The 18,660-nt window shown below is 55.3% G+C and overlaps 1 protein-coding gene across 1 annotated transcript in view; it reads right to left on the bottom strand.

Annotated features, from left to right (window-relative positions):
• LOC111151421 (reticulon 4 receptor like 1) overlaps positions 1-18,660 on the bottom strand; it is a 71,200-nt gene that overhangs the window by 49,118 nt on the left and 3,422 nt on the right. Inside the window, exons 3-6 of the mRNA XM_022509413.1 lie at positions 18,131-18,229; positions 17,070-17,380; positions 8,722-8,737; positions 6,986-7,069 (exon numbers count right to left, since the gene is read on the bottom strand). Of these exons, the coding sequence (XP_022365121.1) occupies positions 6,986-7,069; positions 8,722-8,737; positions 17,070-17,380; positions 18,131-18,229 (510 nt within the window). The remainder of the gene's footprint in view (positions 1-6,985; positions 7,070-8,721; positions 8,738-17,069; positions 17,381-18,130; positions 18,230-18,660) is intronic.

Genomic DNA, 18,660 nt, shown 5'->3' with positions numbered 1-18,660 from the left:
GGCCTCTCTTCTCCCAGCTCAGGCCCACAGCAGCCAGGGCAGGGCTGCCCCCCCCCCGGGGGGGGGGGCGTTGGGGCCCCAGAGGCCATGTGGCCAAGCACTGACCACTGGAACAGGCCAGGGGCTCTGGGCTTGGGTGGGTGCAGGGACTCTGGGGTCCCCATCTGCACCCAGTCCTGGGAGCATGTGCCCAGCTCAGAGGCAAGGAGGCCCCCTTGGGCCACGCCTGCTGCCTCAGCAGAACGGCAAAGGCCAGCAGATTCAGGGAAAGGAAGGTGAGTCCACCAAGCCTCAGCCACACCTGCTCCGGGGCCTGTCTTTCCAGCCAGACCAGGCCTTCCCTGGGTTGGTTCCTGGTTTGGTCCTTGGGCTCAGAGCTGGGGATACTGGGTGCCAGGTCAGGAAGCCTCGGAGGGTGGAGGAGAACGTATCAGAGCAGGAAGTGGAGGAGGGGGTACAAGTCCCACTCGAAGTTCCAGTGCTGTCACTACTGATCCTTGAGCAAGGCTCCTAACCACACCACCCAGCCTTGGCTTCAACCCCCTCTCCGTGGTGTTGCCAAGGCTGCGTGAAAAACGTGGCAGGCCCTTGGGCACTGTGAAGCAGCAGGCCATGGGGGAGGTTACAGACTGCTCTCTGTGTCTGAAAAGAACTGGATCAAGAGAACAATAATAATTTATTTATTTTGCATTTATCATTCTCTAGGCACTGGGCTGACTTATTTGACCCCCCTGCTCGCTAGTTTATATTTCCATTCTATAGATTGAGCAACTGAGGTTCCGTGGCCTGCTCCAAGGTCACACAGGACGCTAAAGCTCAAAGCCAGCTTGCAAAGCTCAGTAGGGGCTGTCTGAGACCAAAACCCACTTTCCTATGTACTCCGGGAGACTGGGGGACCCTGGTCCTCAGGCAAGCCCCTCCTCGGGAGCCAGAGGAGGGCTGGTTGGCCTGCTTCCCCCAGGCTAGCCTGGGCCTGGAACTGGATGGGCTGTGGAGAGGGAGGATGGTGCGGTCCTGGGTTCCAGAGACACATACACCCCCCCGCCCCCCCCCCCCCATCCTCCCCACGCCCCCCCCCCCCTCGCCAGGGACTCAGACTTGCTTTAACGGCCTGCCCACCCCTTCCCCCCTCTCCCCGCTGTCCTTAGCTCCCCAGAAGGGCCTTTCTCTACCAACCCCAGGGAAGGGGAAGGGAGGGTGGGGGAGAGCTCAGGCAGACCTACTTTCAAGGCTTTAATCCTTTTTGCTTAAAGGATTTTTTTTTGCTTGGGGAAGACTTGGTCTGATCAGAGGAGAGACGCAGGGAGCTGACAAGCTGCGGAGGATGGGGGGGGTGGTGAGGAGAAAGAAATACATATTTATTACCCTCAATTATTAAAAAATAGATAGTACCAGATCTTAGGTCCTGGCAGACACTGCAGCGGCTTTTGCACAAGGACTGTTTTCTTTTCTTTCCCTTTCCTCTCTCTCTCTCTTTTTTTTGTTAATTCTGTTGAGATTGTAATGTGGCTAGCGCATTAGGAAAACCGCCCTGGCCAATTTCCAGCGGGTGGAGGAAGGCTGGGGTACTGGACAGGTGAGCAGGACCCTCCTGCCACAGGTACAGGGGAGAGCCCATACCTTATCTCCATGGAGGGCAAGGTGTGGGCAGGAGGGGTTTGGGCCCCATCTGGGGCTGTACAGGCTGTGCCCCTGGCGGGTCCTCAGCTCTTTCCCTCCATGGCTCTCTCAGGGTTCCTACTCTTTTCAAGGAGGTGGTCAGAGAGAAAAATACATTCTGGATTCCTCCCTAGGGGCCTGACACAGCTTGCCCCAGAGCTTCTGACGGCTTCGCCAAGGGCCAGCTCCCCAGATACACCTTTCTCCTCCTATGATTGTATCAGCCTGTTGGTAAAGGGGGCAAGTGGTCAGCCTAGTGCAAAGACACCAAGGACCTCTGAGGCCTGATACCCAAGAAGTCAACAACCCCCCCCAACCTGTCAAGAGGGCAAGATGGGGCCTAGAACGAAGAAGAGAGGGATCTACCATGTGGAAAAAGGCAGGGGAGGCAAGGCGACTGAGGAGAGGACTATGGCATTCATTTTGGTTCTCTGAGTCCCCGCAGAGCCTGACACACAGTAGGCCTTGGCACATGGCTCTTAAGTCATAGGCTTGTGTGAGGAACACAGCGCAGCAGCCGCGACTCACTGAAGCCTTGCTACATGCCCGGAAGACACTTTACATCAAGATTTCTCGGAAACCTTAAAAAAAAAAAATTCTCAGAACCTCCAGAGGCAGGTGGCATTAGCCCCCTCTTTCAGATGATGAAACTGAGCCCCAGAGAATTAAAAGCATTTGCCCAAGGTCAGGCAGCTGGTAAGTGATGGAGCAGGGCCCTGGTTCCTGCCTGGACTCCACAGACCTTGCTCTCATCCGCTCTGCTGCAGACACAGACAGAAAACCTGCAAAGACCAGAAATAAGTTTGAGAGGAATCAGGCAGGCCAAAGAAAACCACCTGAGAATGCTTCCCACTGCGCTTGCATTGTCTCTGGGGACATCTCCCGGACCCTGGGCAGAGAGAGAAGGGAGTTTAGGACTGAGTCAGTCCTCCCCAGACAGGGTGGCCCCCGCTGCCCATGGTGACCCGACCCACCCTTACCAGTCCTGAGACTCCTGCTTCTGACCAGGGCTGGCCCATGTTGGCCTAGCCCCTCACTCAAACTCAACCCTGGTCACAAGGAGGCGACACTTCACAGGGTAGTCAGGCCTGGCCTGCGGGGAGGATGACGCAGGAAGTTCTCCCTGTTACTGCTAACATTGAGGGCAGCACCTGCGGAGCCCCTGGCACAGTCAAGCACCAAGAACTGTATCAGTCTTGTCTTGTTTAATATATACAACCTTACAAGTCAGGTAGTCTCATGAGTGGCCCCATTTTAAAGATGGAAACATTTACGTTGAGAGAAATGAGGTTATTCCCAGGAGACTAACCTGGGTCTGGCCAGATCCTGTGTGCTTAAGCAACCCACTTGGAGGTGAAGGGCTTGTCCACGGACCCCTGGAATCAGCCCTCCCTACCAGCCTCCACTGAGCGAGGACAGCCACGAGCACTGCGTGCTCCGTTGGGTGAGAGACGCAGGAAGGGTCTGGGGATGGGGTCGTGGACAGATAAGGCGCAGCTAACCAATGTTACCAGCCAGCATGCAGCACGTGTTGGATATTCTAGAGAACATACCACCCAACCACTCCTAATGCTGTGTGATGTTGGGCAAGCCACGGCACTTCTCTGTGCTTCGGTTTTCTCAGCTGAGCTACAAGGTCCCTTCTAGCTCCAAATAGGAAAGAGCCAGGGCACCTTTATGCTTGTCTTGTGTGAAGATGTTTCCAGGGCACCTGGGTGGCTCTGTCAGTTAAGCGTCTGCCTTCGGCTCAGGTCATGATCCCAGGGTTCTGGGATCGAGTCCTGCATCCGGCTCCTTGCTCAGCAGAGAGCCTGCTTCTCCCTCTGTCTGCTGCTTTCCCTGGTTGTGCTTTCCCTCTCCCTCTGACAAAATATAATCTTAAAAAAGGAAAAAAAAAAAGTCTGCTTTCAGCTCATGTCATGATCTCAGGGTCCTGGGATCAAGCCCCACACCCGGCTCCCTGCTTTGCCATCTCCCTCTGTGCTCTCTCACGTGCGCTCTCTCTCTCAAATAAAATCTTTAAAAAATTTAAAAAGAGCCTACAAAACTGTCAAAGTCACACAAGTTCCCTGGTCCAAACCAAAAGCAAGGGGCAGGCTCTTCCTCATACACCATCCTGGGGAGTTTCTGCTGCAAATTAACCCCAAGGAAAACTAATGCCTCTGTACACCTTTCCCTTTGGTTCGCCCACCGCCCGCTTCCCTGGAAACTTGGGCCATGTTCATGGCCACAACGCATGTGCGCACGCACACAGACATGCACTCACGCACATGGACCTGCCTCCTCTCCAAATCCCCAGAGGCTTCAGGTCTGGCTGGCTGCTACTTGGGGTAGTATCTAGCCTACACACCTAAGGGGTGTCACTGACATCCCATGATGGCCTCCACACAACTGACTTTCTGTGAAGACCTTAACATCTCACACTTCTTTCCTTCTCCTGCTCAGAAGCCCACATGGCACGTGGGCACACGTGTTGGCTAACATGTCCAAGAGCAAAAAGCTGGAAACGGTCTCTGTGCACAGCCTGAGGGGACGGGCAGTCATGCGATGGAACATTCTGTTGATAATTACCAACCTAGAGGGCCTGGTTCAGTCGGTAGAGCATGCGACACTTGATCTTGGGGTTGGGAGTTCGAGCCCCACATTGGGTGTAGAGATTACTTAAATACATGAAACTTAAAAAAAAGAAGAAGGAGAAGGAGAAGAAGAAGAATTACCCACCTAGAAATTACTCAACTTAGTGTCTGAGGTAAACCGTAGGTTCAACAAGACAGGGTACATTTGCATTGCAGGAAGCAGCCCAGAAGGAGCTATCAAATGCACCAAATGCCCTGGGAGGGCTTAGCTTTCCCACACTTCCCTCTTCGGGTTGTGGGATTATAGTGATTTTCTTCCTTTTGCCAATCCCATGTTTTCTGTCACATGTATGCATTATTTGGGAAGTTCAAAAATTTTACTCAGTGGCTGTTGAGTCAGCCACCCCTCCTCCTCCCTGGTACTTAGGGCTCTGAGACAACCGGGTTCCCCTCAATCTGTTCTACAACCGGTCCGCCACCACCCCATATAGCCATCATGGCCCATGTACAGTTATCCCCTTGTTCTCCCAACTTTTCCACCCTGCCCAGTCTTTCCAGGCCCTCCTCCATCCATAGAGCCTTTGAGCAGGGGCCTCCCCTCTGGCCACCAGCCCCGCTGGCTTGAAAACGCCTTCCTTACCACCCTCCCCTGGGCTTCCCTACTCCTGGTGTGTGGCTGCTCACTCCCACCAGGTGGTACGCTTCCTGAATGAGAACGGATCTTCAGCCTATCACTCACGCCCCATGGTACCCAGTCCAGAGTGAGAGCTTAGGAAACAACTACAAGGGAGCACAGGGGCTCAGGCCTGGTCAGAGATGGTGGTCTAATTGGGGAGAAAAGGCTGATGTATAAATGAAAAAGACAAGACCATCCACAGAATTAAGTTCTATGTTTCATGCTCAGAGTTAAAGGGAAGGGCTTGTGGGAAATGATCCGTGACCTTGCATTCAGGCTGCAGACTGGACCACATTAACTGAGGAGAAGCATCTGACCCCAATGGGAAGAAGCATCCCTAGACCCACCACTTCTCCTCCCGCCATAATGTTGCTTTGGTTTGTACTTTGGCTCCTCCCCCTAGCCAAGAGGCTGATGAACTTGGAACTGACACCAAGCTCTAGTCCTCTCCAAAGGAACCTGTCACTACTTCATGGTCTGTACCTCAGAATGCCAACCCTGCCTACAGCTCCAGCCCCAGAAGCAGCCAGGTACTGTATCAAGAACACTCCTGACCTAGGACCTTTGCACTTGCTATTCCCTCTGCCTGGAGAGCTCTTCCCAAACAGAAACAGCTCAGATGGCTGCAGAGACCCCTCCCTTCCTTCGGCCTCTATTCAAATGTCACCTGATCAGAAAGGCTTCCCAATCTTTGTAAAATAACACATCTCTGGTCACCCTCTGTTCCTTAACTCACCCTCTAACAGTCTTTTCTTCTAAGCACCTAGGCCTACCTGACAGAAATACAGTTAGTCATTCATGGTCTATATCCCCCCACTAGAATGTAAGCTCCATTAGAACAGGGGACTTGGTTTTTACTCTTTGCTTCATCCTTAGGGCCAAGCCAGCGTAGGCAGGCACTCAACAACTGTTAAATGGTTGTCACATGGAGGGCGCCGGGGTGGCTCAGTTGATTAAGCAACTGCCTTTGGCTCAGGTCATGATCCTGGAGTCCCAGGATCAAGCCCCACATCAGACTCCCTGCACAGCAGGGAGCCTACTTCTCCCTCTGACCCTCCCTCCTCATGTTCTCTGTCTCTCATCCTTTCTCGCTCTCGCAAATAAATAAATACAATCTTAAAAAAAAAAAGTTTGTCACATGGAGACACATCTCCCATACTTCTCTCGACTGACAGAATAAAAGGCAGCCAGCTCATCCATGGATAGACAATTCACAGGTGACTGTGATCTGTAACACAGAAAAACATGGCAGGCTCAACTGAGGTCTTTCTTCTGGAAATCAAGTTCGGGATACAAAGAATGTGAGGCCATCTTGAAAAGCAAGCGGCCCTGGGTGACCACACTGGGCCTGGTATAAGGTGACAAGTCATGGGTACAGATGGTGGGGCAGAAGCAGGGGCAGCTGGGTTGGGTGGAAAGAGAGGCACCACAGAAAGGCTGCTACTCTCTTTTCTGGAGGCTTCTGGAGCCCTGGTCACTCATCTTCCCACAATAATCCCCCACTTCCAACAAGCTACCTCGAATCCCTCAATCAGATTTGTCCACTGAAAGCAGAAATAGCAGCCCGCTAGGGGTGGTGGGCCAATTACAGGAAGATGAGAGCCATGCCTACCTCCAGCCGGCCCCAGGGCCAACCGCCCAGCCCACAGTTTGGTGGCACGATGTCCCCCTTGGCTGGTGCATTCTCCTGGGTGTGGTCCTGTGAACGGCCCTGGCCTCTCTCCCTCTGCTAAGAGATTTTGTTTCAGCCTCAGGCTTGGGGACTGGGCAGCAACCTGGGAGCCCTCCCTTCCTGGGAGGAGAGGAAGCAGTTCAAAGTAACAAGTCATTTTTACAGAGAAGACAAAACAGGCCGTCTCCTCACCCCAGGCACCCCCCGAGCTTGGCTGATCTCACGTTCGGGCCAGTCTCAGTCAAACATTTCAGATCTCTGAAGCCCAGAGCATCCACAAGAGGTTTTTATTTGCCACGGAATCAATAGTGCAAATTTGGTTCCATAAAAATCTGCCGAGTACACCTTAAACTTTTCAGAGTACGAGTGTTATTTCTTCTCCCACCACAGCTCCCGTCCCACCAGATGTCCTCTGTGGTCCAGCTGGCCTTGTTGTTCTATGCCTCCTAGCTTCTTGGGTCCACAGAGGAGCAGAGCTGCGCTGGGCTGAGGCGGCAGCAGCCCCAGGCCCTGGATGAGCCCTGTAGCCTCTCTAAGCTTCAGTGTCCTCATCTGGAACTTGGGGCCAGTAAGACCTGCCTTTTCTGCTTTTAATGAAGCACTGCACAGGAAAGCTGTAAGATTTTAAAACAAAAGAAGAAGAAGAACAAGTGTGTTCTCTTAGTTCCTGGTACTAAAGCCCCAGCCCCAAAGGCAGCCAAGAATACTCCTGCCTCAGGGCCTTTGTGCTTGCTGTTCCCTGGGCCTGGAGAGCTCTTCCCAAGTAGAAGCAGCTGGATAGCTACAGAGAACCCTCTTGTACTTTACTTAGCCTCTGTTCTTTTCCTCTTTCTTTTTTCTTTCCTTTTTTTTTTTTTTTTTAAGCCCTGGGTTATCATGGTTTGATCTTATGATTACAAAACAATTCAATTTTTTATTTTTTTTAAAGATTTTATTTATTTATTTGACAGAGAGAGATCACAAGTAGACAGAGAGGCAGGCAGAGAGAGGGAGGGAAGCAGGCTCCCTGCTGAGCAGACAGCCCGATGTGGGACTCGATCCCAGGACCCTGAGATCATGACCTGAGCCGAAGGCAGCGGCTTAAACCACTGAGCCACCCAGGCGCCCCTAATTCAATTTTTAAAAATGCGTGGGGAGAGGCAGAGGAGAGGGAGAAAATCCTAAGCAGACACCATGCTGAGCACAGAGCCTGATGTGGGGCTCAATCCCCAGACCCTGAGATCATGACCTGAGTTGAAATCAAGAGCCTGGCGCTTAACTCACTGAGCCACCCAGGTGCCCCACGGAATACTTTCAAAATAAGGTTTTGGCACTATGTTTTCCGGGTTCCAAATCCAGTGACTGTGGTCATGTCCTGAATCAACATTTCTAATAATTCATGAAGACAAGACATCAGTCATGGACTCAACGCTACGCGATGTCGCCATGTGCGGCATTCTCTTTTGTGCAGGATGCTGTCTAAATCGGGGCCCAGCAGCTAACTGGATGGGTACACGGTAACTCGGGGAAGCTGGGTCAGGAAACCGGAAGAGAGAATGTCATTTGCCCTCACCCCCACCCCCACCCCCACCCCCACCCCTGGGGCTGAGGGGAGGGAGCTCTTTTGAACCCGGAGCTCGGGCAGGAGCGGGGCAGATGCTGTGGAGGCCCCGATCCCCTGCTTTCACCATTTTAGCGCACACCAGCCTGCCTTCCACCTGGCAGAACCTGCATCTCTTGCCTGCAGGCTTTTTCTAGCAGTGGAGCTGGCAGTTGCTCACCCACAGAGCAGGCCAAAAGTGAGGGGTGGGGGAGCTCATCTCTACACCAGGAACACCACTCAGCCAATGATGGAAAGGAGCTGTGTATAAATACCCCCACTCCCTCCCTTCCGTGAGATAACTCTGAGGTGCATGTTCTAAGCTGTAACCCCAAGCTCCCTGCTGGGATTTTAAGTCCTGGTTGCCCACAGTATTCCTTTTCTCAACCACGGGCCTCTTATTGGCTTCTTCCCTTCTCTCTCTTCCCGGCTCACCTACTGGCGTTTTCTAGGACGCCTCCCAAATATACAACGTACACTCGAATCCTTACCTCGGGCTGCACTTCCAGAAGAATCTTTGGGGGATGATGGAGGGGCAGGAGAACTCACGGTGACTCACCAATGGTTGAAGCCAACTGGAAGCAAGAGGGTGTGGGAGCTCAATGTTGATGTTGGACAGGCCAAGCTCCTGGGACGGAGAGCAGATCTGGAGGGGCGGGGATGGGAGCGGGGGGGTGGGAACTAACGTGTTTCATGAAACCTACCTTCTAGTGAGGAGGGCAGAGAATAAACAGGCAATTGCAATTAGATAGGTTGGATACAATGACCAGAAAACACAGACTATGATGGGCTGTCCAGCTGGGAAGTCTGGACCATCCTGGGAAGAAAAAGAAATCAGTGCAGGTGTTTTAAGCAAGGGAGGGGATAAGAGCAGGTGGCACTGTAGAATGTAACCACAGCATAAAACCTGGATTGGGTGAAGGCAAGAGAGGTGGCTAGGAGCTAGCTGCTCCAGTGAGGGGGTGGAGGGGAGAAGGCAGCCTCGGTTGGGGTGCAGGTCGGGGTGGGGGAATGGAGGTGTGAAGGCCACGGAGGGGGCAAGGACGGCACTTGGAGATGGACTAAGGGGAAGGCTGGGGTGAGGGAGCACACTGTGGGTCCAGGGCTGGAATTGAGGGGGCCTGGGAGGTTGATGGTGCCAGACACTAAGACGGGGGGAAATGGACAAGGAGCCGGTCTGCCGCCAGCTCGGGCAGAGGGAGTACAGTTTGAGACACACTGAGTCCAGGGTTCCTGTGGGGATGGCAGCAGAGGCAGTGGGGGCGGGGAGGGGGGCGGCGGGCGGATGGCCCAGAACGGATGGCCCCGGACGTCAGAGGCAATGCCTCCGCCGAGCAGGATGTGTGGGAGCCGGGGGCGTGCTGAAGCCCCCCAGAGGAGAGCGAGAAGGGAGACGGCGCCCAGGGCGATGCTTGGGGAGCTGCCCAAGTGGTGGAGTTGGCAGAGAAGGCTGAAAAGGAGCAGCCGGCTCTGTGGGCGAGCAAAGTCGGAGAAAGACCAGGGGAGCTGCCATCAGGAGAGCCACGGGGAAACCACAGCCAACAGTCAGATGCCACCAGAAGGTCAGATGAGACAGGAGGAAAACGTTTGGTAGGGTCAGCATCAGGCCAGAGCGGTGACAGCCGAGTGACAAGAGGACACAGCCTGACGTCTGGGTTGAGGTGTGAGAGGGGACAGGAGGGCAAGGAGACTCCAAGCATAGACAGCTCCTCTCAGAGGATGGGACTATGTCCCTTTGTTAACACACCACACCCAGCACACCCAATGGCCTTCCTGTGGGCTCTGTCCTGCCAAAAGGGGCCACAGCAGACTCCCCAATCTCCAAATTGGAGGGGCTGTCAGTCAGGGTGTCCGTGAGGCCAGAGCTGGATGCCCCTCTTCCCAGCTCTGACCAGGCCCACTTACGCTTCTCTGGGTTTTTTGTTTTGTTTGTTTTTAAAGGTTTTATTTATTTATTTGAGAGAGTGCAAGACTGATAGAGAGCATGAGCAGGGGAGGGGTAGAAGGAGAGGGAGAAGCAGATTCACATCAGTAGAAGGAAAGGGAGAAGCAGACTCATATCAGGAGTCTGTAACTGAGCAGGAAGCCTGATGTGGGGCTCGATCCCAGGACCCTGGGATCATGTCCTGAGCTGAAGGTAGTCACTTAACCAACTGAGCTACCCAGGTGCCCTCATTTCTCTGTTTTTTATTCTGGACTCTGACAGTGCATATCATTGGAAAACACTGTTCTCCTTCCCAGAAACATGTGAAAAACCATCACTCTGGTCCTATTATCGATAGAGAAACTGAGGCCCAAGGAGGAAGAGATGCACCCAGCGTCCTAGAGACCCAGCCACAGGGCTGGAATCTAACGCAGCCATGGGACTCCAACTTTGGCATTCTTTCTACAACCCCACGGTCCCTAGAAAGAAAAGGGCCATGTCCAAGCCAAAGCCAGGGTCACACAGAGCTGCTGTTAGAGGCAGATCTTGGCAGCCAGTGAAAACAGAGACAGACAGGAGAGTAAACCCGAAAGGGCGTGCTGCCTGCAGCCCGTGCCAAGGAGGCGGCCCGCAGTGCGGGAACGGAGCCGCTTCCCCACAGCCCGGGCCTGACCGGCTGCCCCCGCACTGGCCACAGAGTCACCCACCAGGCCCTGCCTGCTCCCCAGGCCGCCTGGCCTTAGCCGGCTAGCCCACTGCACTGCAGGCTCCTTCCTTCTCCCAGCCTGCTCAGGCAAGCCCATGAATAGAACATTAAAGGCAAAACCTTCTAAAAGAAAAAGCAGCTCCCTGGTAGGAGTCGCCCCACTAAATGTCAAATACAGAGCAAGGCTTTCTGCCTCATATGCTTCTCACTAATGGAGGCACCTTAGCTTCCATAGCCCCATCATCCAATCGCCCTATAAATAAATCATTGAAAGAAGAATGCCAATTTTCCCCCCAGGGCCTCATGAATCTCTCTATATAACCATATGTAAAGGCCTCCTTCTCTGTGTTGGCGCAGGTGCCCAGAGAAGGATGGCAAAGTCTGCTAGGGCAATTTTAGAGGCAGAAGCAAACTTTCACACCATCTCAGTGGGCTGTGAGTTGACAGCCCAGCTTTTCTCCTGACTTGGGGAAGACTTCTGCTCAATTTCCTTTTTTTTTTTTTTTTTTTAAGATTTTATTTATTTGACAGAGAGAGAGCACAAGCAAGGGGAGAGGCAGAGGCGGAAGGAGAGGCAGAGGGAGAGGCAGGCTCCCCGCAGAGCAGGGAACCCAATGTGGGACTCGAACCCAGGACCCTGGAACCATCACCTGAGCCAAAGGCAGACACCCAACCAACTGAGCCACCCGGGCACCCCAAATTCTGCTCAATTTCCTGCAGCACCACCCTGACGCTGCCTCCATGGCCCGCTGGAATCAGCCCAGGAAGCTGCCAAGAGACCCCTCTGCAGGGTCTGCTCTGGTCCCTTCCCTAGAGCCCACCCCTGCGGGCAGAGCCAGACACCAACTAATTGAGCTTGGCTCCCGGCTTTGCTAGCTCGAGGTGCAGAGCGCGCCGGCCCACTCACTCCTGGAGGCCCCCCACTGATGAGCTCACCAGCCCACTGATGGCACCAACGTGCCGCCGTGCTACTGGCCCCAAGGACCAGGAGGTGGGGCACACACGCGTGGGGTGCCCCACTCTACAACAGGGGGCTTCAGGCACGCATACTTCCAGTGCCTGTTGCATGCTTGCCAGGTGTGTTTCTACAAACGCGCGCGTGCCCGCGTGCACACACACGCGCGCGCGCGCACACACGTATACACACACACTGTATTGTGCCAACCCTCTTGCCATGCCAGCACGGAGGCTGTTTGCTGTTTTGGATCCCAGTTTTGCTGACTGATGAGACAATGATCACAGGCTCAGAAGCCCTGGCTTGTCTGTGAGATCAGACCTGAGCGTCACCGTGGTGGGGGGAGCTCCTTGCTCAGAGGTGGGAGTGTGCCTTTCTACCTCCCGAGACCACCTAGACCTCTCGGCCTTAACTCTTTCTTCTTTCTTTTCCAAACCCTAGGGAAAACTGGCCTCTGGAATTCAACCATGGCCGGAAGGGGGCAGAATTCCCTTCTGGAGGACAGGTCTGAGCTCTGCCATTACAGTCCCGCTAACAGACTAGGGCTGGGCCATGGGAGCACCACCCCAGGGGTAAGGGAGAACTCCAGAGGTGGGGAGCAGGTAAGGGTGGAGGGACCCGCTTCATCCAGCTTCAGCCACCCCGTATCCTGGGGCTGTTGCTCCCCAAACAAGCACCTGCCAGTCTGGGATGCAACTTTGTGAAGAGCGGGATGTGTGGGAGCCGGGGGCTCCCTTAGCCAGGAAGAGCAACATAGGAGGAAGGACCAGCCCCCCAAATAAACCACGTCCCAGCCTTTCTCAATGGCATGAAAGCAAGAGGATGGGCTGGCCCACTGTCCCATCCCTGCAGTGAAGAAACCAGAGCAGGAGGGGAGGAGGCAGGAGGTGAGGGTGTGTCTGCCCAGACACAGAGGGAGGGTAGGGAAGAAGAGGACAGGTGAGACCCTGGGGTCTCAGAGCCTCAGGGTCCCAGACAGAGACGCTCCTGGAGGTGCAGCAGAAGGGGAGCGCATGGGAACGACCAGAGAGCTCTGTAACAAGATACAAATGATTCAGCACCCCGCAAAACAAATGTCATGTAAATTCAAGGCAGATGGGCATGTGAGACAGTGGAGCTTAGGGGTTAAGAGAGCAAGCAAGCGAAAGAGTGTGGCGGCAGACGGATCGGGGATTGCATTCTGACTCAACAGTGTGCCAGCCGTGTGACCCAGGGCAAGGGACTTCATTTGTCTGTGCCTCAGTTTCCATTATCTGTAGAGCAGGGACAAGTACAGACTGACCTCAAAGGGCGACTGTAGAGATGACATGACATAAGGTATGTTGTCCACTTAGCCTGGCCCATCGGTAATTAATTATAAGCAGGTATTGGAGTCCACGGACGGTGACTGGCACGAGTGGGTCCTTGCTGCCCCTGTCTCCAGCTAGCGTCCATACCACCTCCTGGTGGGCTTAACCAGGCATGCTCAGAGATGCGACACAGCTTGGCTTTGCCCTAGTGATGGACACCAAGTCAGGGTGCCTCCTCTACCCAGTTCAAGGCATCCAAGGGGGTCCCTGCTCTTGGACCCCCAACCTTGGAACTGATGTCTTGCTAGGTGTTGTCCCAGGCCTGGGAAGTCCCTTCACCCTGAAGTCCCTGCCCCTCTCCTCTTTCTGACTCACTTCTAGTCAGGGTTGCCTGGCCAGCGCACCCCGAGAAAGAGCTGCTTCCGGCATTCTGCGCGGAGGTCCTGCCTTCTGCTGTCCCTGGAGGCTCTGTTCCCGTTTCGCCAGCTATTTTGCTTCCTTGGCCATCTGTTCCCTCCCTGTCATCTCCTCTCTGCCTTCACCTTAACCACTACTTTGCTGCAGATGGAACCAAACGGATCCGTTCTTGACATCCTTCACGATGCCTGCCCCCTCCTTCTCCTCTCCAGCAAGTGAACTTCTGCTCTGTCCTTTTTCAGGCTGTGACTCCAAAGCTTAGAGCTGGATTCACCCCCACAAGCCTCCCTCCTCAGTCCCATCTGCTTTCAACTCGGCCACAGGTCAGGGGACAGACACCGACCCTTTCCCCTGCCTTTTCTTCTTCCTAATGAGACTTCCCCTTTTCAGACTTGGCCAAGAACCTTCTCCTGGTGTCAAGTCCACCGTCTGCTCCACTTACCTACCTGGCGTTCACAAATAGTGCTCTTGAACCCTGCAGAGGGCTTGGGATCGGTGGCCTGAGACAGAGACCAGAAACTCTGGGCTACCTTCCCGCAGCACAGGAGCCCGTGTGCCCATGCTGGGAGTTTGGGTCCTGAACGGTTTCTCTGTAGAAGATGGGCCTGAGCAGTGCAGCAAGGACTTGGCCGCATATCGGCATGACGGGAACCGAACCAAAACACATTTGCTATGTGGTCTGAGCTCACAAGGGAAACAATGCATTGCTTGCCTTGCTTTTATTCTGGCCCCTGGTGAGAAAATGTATGTATGGGCTTTATTGGGCAACTCTGCTTCTCTTCTTCTCTTGGTGTGTCCTGGTGCTCCCCTAAAATTCCTCCTCTCAGCTTCTCTCTACTGTCATAAGAACCAGGAGCTTTGAGGAAAGCAGCAGTCCAGAGGCTCCCAATGAAAGAAGCTGTGTTTGGTGACACTGGTCCCACCAGGCTGCATTCTCTGGGTAGGACACAATTAGGCGGGGAAGACTGAAATGTTGTTTCTGCGCTAGGATTTGGGATAAAAAAAGCCTCACATCTCAACCCTCCTGAGCAGGGCTCTTGTACTTCCCCTTTATACACATCCTCTGCAGCAGAAAGAAGAGTGTCTTGGCTGTCCATGGAATATTCCTCCCTTCTCTTCTCCACTGGAGCTAAAGAGGACCATGAAACGGACAGCTCCAAGAGGAGGGGCCTGTTGTCACCTGGCCACCTGAAGACTCTCAGGTCACCTAGGGAATCTCTGGATTCAAATCCACCAAGCACTGACGACCCCACGGTCCCTTCCTCCCGCTGCCTCCCCTTCACACAAAGGAGACCCACTCCAGCCACCAGGCCAGCCCATCTGGCTATGGGAACCAAAAGAACAAAAATGCTTCTTACTGGATTGCAGGCCTTAATCTAGCTCTTGCTGAATTATTCAGGGATGGCATTAACTTATAAATGAGTGTGTTTGACTGATTTTGTGGTTGATGTACAGATAAATTCTAATGAAAGACAGCTACAAGATTTTAAATTATTAATTAGACTGCCACTTAACAAAGCCTATTTGGCACTCTATTTCCTTGCTTAACAAGACAAAAACTTTAAGGATAGGTTCAGTATTAGCCCAGAGGCTGTTGATTTGCATTCTGTGTTTATAGCTCTAAAAATGAAAACCATAGATCCTGACCTTAAGCAGGCCACTTCTGGCGAAGCAAAATCCCCAACAGGCTGCCCTTTCTTCTTGGATGGTGCTGGGGGGCTCCAGGCCTGGCTTGCCCTGCCTGCCTCTCATCTCTGACCAGAGGCTTGCTTTTTAGATCCCTAGTTCTGCCAGGGTAGGCCAGGAGACAGAAAAGAGGGCAGACGGCTGCTGAAGCCTTCAGCTCCCAGCACCGTCAGCAGCAGGATCCACTGAGGGCTCAGGCTGTTCTGGTTCACAGAGGTGCGGCTGTGGCCGGTAGAGTCCTTTCATTAAGAGACACAAGGCAGCACCCCTCCCCTCCAATTCCTAAACGTCCTGCCAGGGGACAGCACCCAGCTTGCTGTAATAGGACAACAAGAAATCAGAGCGATGACCCTCATGATCACAGCCTATACTCACCTTGCCCAGACCACTGAGCGGGATCCCACTCCACAAAGCACTCCATTGTCAAGACCATGAGCCCAGCCCTTTGCAGAAAAAGTTAGAGGGTTTTTTTCTCTTCCCCCTTACCCCCAGGATCTCAGGATGGCTAGTCTTTTTCCAAATCCAAATTGAGACTATGAAACTCCCTCAGGTCCAGGAGTCCACGCAGGGCTCTGCAGCTGATGGGCAGGGAAACTGCAATGACCATCTGAACCCATCCCTATAACATTTTTTTGCTCGGAGCTTTTGGGAACAATTTGGGAAACAGAAACTTCAATGGCCACCTCCCTTGGCATGAGCCTTGGACATACCTTTGGCTTTGAGCACACACCTAGAATCCACACAGAGTATTTGAGTGTCCTGTATATGCGTGTAAAAGAAACAAGTCCTACAGATCAGGACCAGGAGCTGAGAGAGAAGACTGTCCAGCAAAGGAGCAAAAATAAAGTTCTTTGTCCACACAACGTCCCAGCAGCAGGCTGTAGGCCACTGGAGCTCAGCCTAGCCCAGCAAAGGGCTTTTCTGCTCTGTTTTCCTTTGGCCAATCCAAGTGGTGAACCCCCATGACTGCCAAGCCTCCAGGAGCCACCTCTTAAACAGAGTAAGTGAGTCTCCTCCACCAGGAGAGGCCCCCAGAATGCACTGGGTTCATCCCGGGTTGAGTCTCTGGCTAGTGAGGATGGGAGAGAAAGGCTCCTGGAGTCTCCCTGGGCACTTAAGTCATGTAAATAAAGTACCTGGGCTGTTCTCTGGCTCATTTTTAACTATAAACTGCCAAAAGACAAGAGACCCAAAGGGAAATGGGATGTCAATTCCCTTCTATTATCTCCATCCCAGACCCAGCTACCCAGCCATGGCAGCCTCTTAAAACTGCCTAGGAATCCTTAGGCACCAGGGCAAGTGTGCACACTCCAGGCCCAAGCTTCTCAGACCCGGGCCTCAGCTCAGTTTTGTAAAGATCAGCCTCTGTGTGCAGGCACTGACCACCACGGCTAGCTGCTGAAAGGCCTTTAAGTCCCATTCTGCAGGGAAAAAGAACCAGGGTTTATCAGTGAAGAGGTTTCTCCAACCAGCCAGAGAGACTTTTCCCCACACCACAGGAAAAGGTAGGCAGCGTCCCCCCCTCCGCCCCCCCTCCCCGCCTCCCCGCCCCGCCCCGACCCACGTGGAAGACACAAGTCAGCACAAGTTTGTGGCTATTGACACGACAGGGCAACCGAGGCTCCCAGGTAGGCCTGAGCCAGCAGGGACCACCACACAGCCTTTACTGCTTCCAGAGAAGGCGTGGTTTTTTCCCCCACCTGTCCCACCTGCTTGTGGGGTCTCTTCCCTGACCCCCACATCTTCTCCTCTCCACCCATCTTGAGGCTTCACTTCCCATTCTTTCGCCACCTCCCCCTGCCCGTTTTCTCCTTCCCCATCCTACTGTGAGGTCAGAATCCTGTGCTTACGACACCTCGGTCTGTTGCCATGGAAACAGGGGCGGATTAAGGCAGGAGCGCGGAGCGCAGGGATCAGGGCCCTTAGCTACCTGAGCTCCCGCCTTAGCCGGCTCCCGCAGGACCCGGGCAGCCAGACGCAGCCGCCGCAGCTTGCCGGCCACTCGGCCCGGCCCAGAAACGATAGGGTCCCGACGGAGCGCCGCAGCTCGCCCAGACCAGGAAGGGGAGGGAGGCAGACGCAGAGGCCGGGGCAGCTGGAGACCGGGTTTGCGGGCTCCCGGCGTGGTCACCTGCCCTCCCTGGGCCCCGGGGACAGCTCCCCGCGCGGCAGCCACGTGGGGGCGCGGCGGGACTTCCCCAGCACCCGCGCCAACTTTGCAGCGCTCTGCAATGAGCCGGGCTGCGGGGGAAAGGGGGGCAGGGGGAGGATGGTTGTGGTTAGGTGGTCGCGGGGCCAGCTCTCCTCAAGTTGAGCCTGGCACCTGCCGCGCACGGAGCGGGTACGGCCCCCGCCTTCCCATCTCGCTGCTCCAGGCATAAGGAAAGTTTGAAGAACAGGACGGCAGGCTCTAGCCACCTCCCCTGGGCTGCTGGGTGCCCAGAGCCCGTCCCTGAGGACCAAAGCAGGACTGCAGGGAAGGTGCCCATGTCCCGGCCCCGCCTGAGAAGCGAGGGCGCGCAGTGAGCGCCCGGGCGGCGCGGTGACTGACCGCTGGCCGCCCTGGAGCGCGGGCCGCACCCGGCCCCGCCAAAGCGGCAGAACTGGCAGCATGTGCCCACGCAGCCGAAGGAGTCTGCGACTGCAAAACTTTATAATGGCAAAGCAAAGGTCCCAGAAGGCCGGCTTCCCTTCCATCATGGATAGCTCACAGTGGTCTCTAAATGACCTCGCCGAGCCAGATCCCTAGGCCTGGACGCTTGATCCATGGCGCAAATCCCGTGTCTCGCAACCGGCCACCGACAGGGGCTGAGCTCCAGCAGCAAACCCTCCGCAGGTGCGTCCCCGCAAAGCCCGCCAGCCCGCCAGCCCGCCAGCCGCTGCTTCCCGGGCCAGGAGCTCGGGCGCCGGAGAGCGCTCGGGTCCCTCCCGGGCTCTAGGCTCGGCCGCGTGTGCACTAAACTCCAACTTGCCCCTTCGGCTCCAACTCACCTTTTCGAAGCATGTTGGCCGCGGGGCCGCCACTCGGAGGTCGGCCTAGGCGCGCTCCCTGCCGGAGTCCGGATTCAAATCCTTGGGTGCCGGCTACAGCTAATCCGAGCGCGTCGAGGCGGGGGCAAGCCGGGGATCCGCTTGTGCCCGGCAGCCCGGCCCCTCAGGGGCATGGTGAGCCCGAGCCCAGCGCCGAGGGTACCGGCGCCCACTAGCAACCGCGGCGCTGCCTGGCAGCCCGGCGCGCTCGTTCAGCCCCGGGACAAGCGGCTTGCTCCGCGGAGCCGGCGGCCTGCTTCTGCAGCCCCGAGCTCTTTGCAGGCGGTTTTGAGGGGGGACGCCGCCCCCCGGCCGCCCGGCCGCCGGGCCGCTGCCCCCTCCTCTCCGCCCCCTCGGGCCGCCGCCGCCGCCGCGGCTGCTGCAAAAGGGCGCTCGCACGCACCGCCGAGCTCCGGGGAAAGCGCCCGGCGCGCGTTTGCAGGACCCAGCGATCGGCGGAGCGGGGCGCCTCCCTTCCTCCCCCCACCCCC

The sequence above is a fragment of the Enhydra lutris genome, unplaced genomic scaffold (assembly GCF_002288905.1).
Source record: "Enhydra lutris kenyoni isolate GAN:26980312 unplaced genomic scaffold, ASM228890v2 scaffoldscaffold26, whole genome shotgun sequence".
NCBI classification, from domain to species: Eukaryota; Metazoa; Chordata; class Mammalia; order Carnivora; family Mustelidae; genus Enhydra; species Enhydra lutris.
This window is presented reverse-complemented; position numbering and strand designations above follow the sequence as displayed.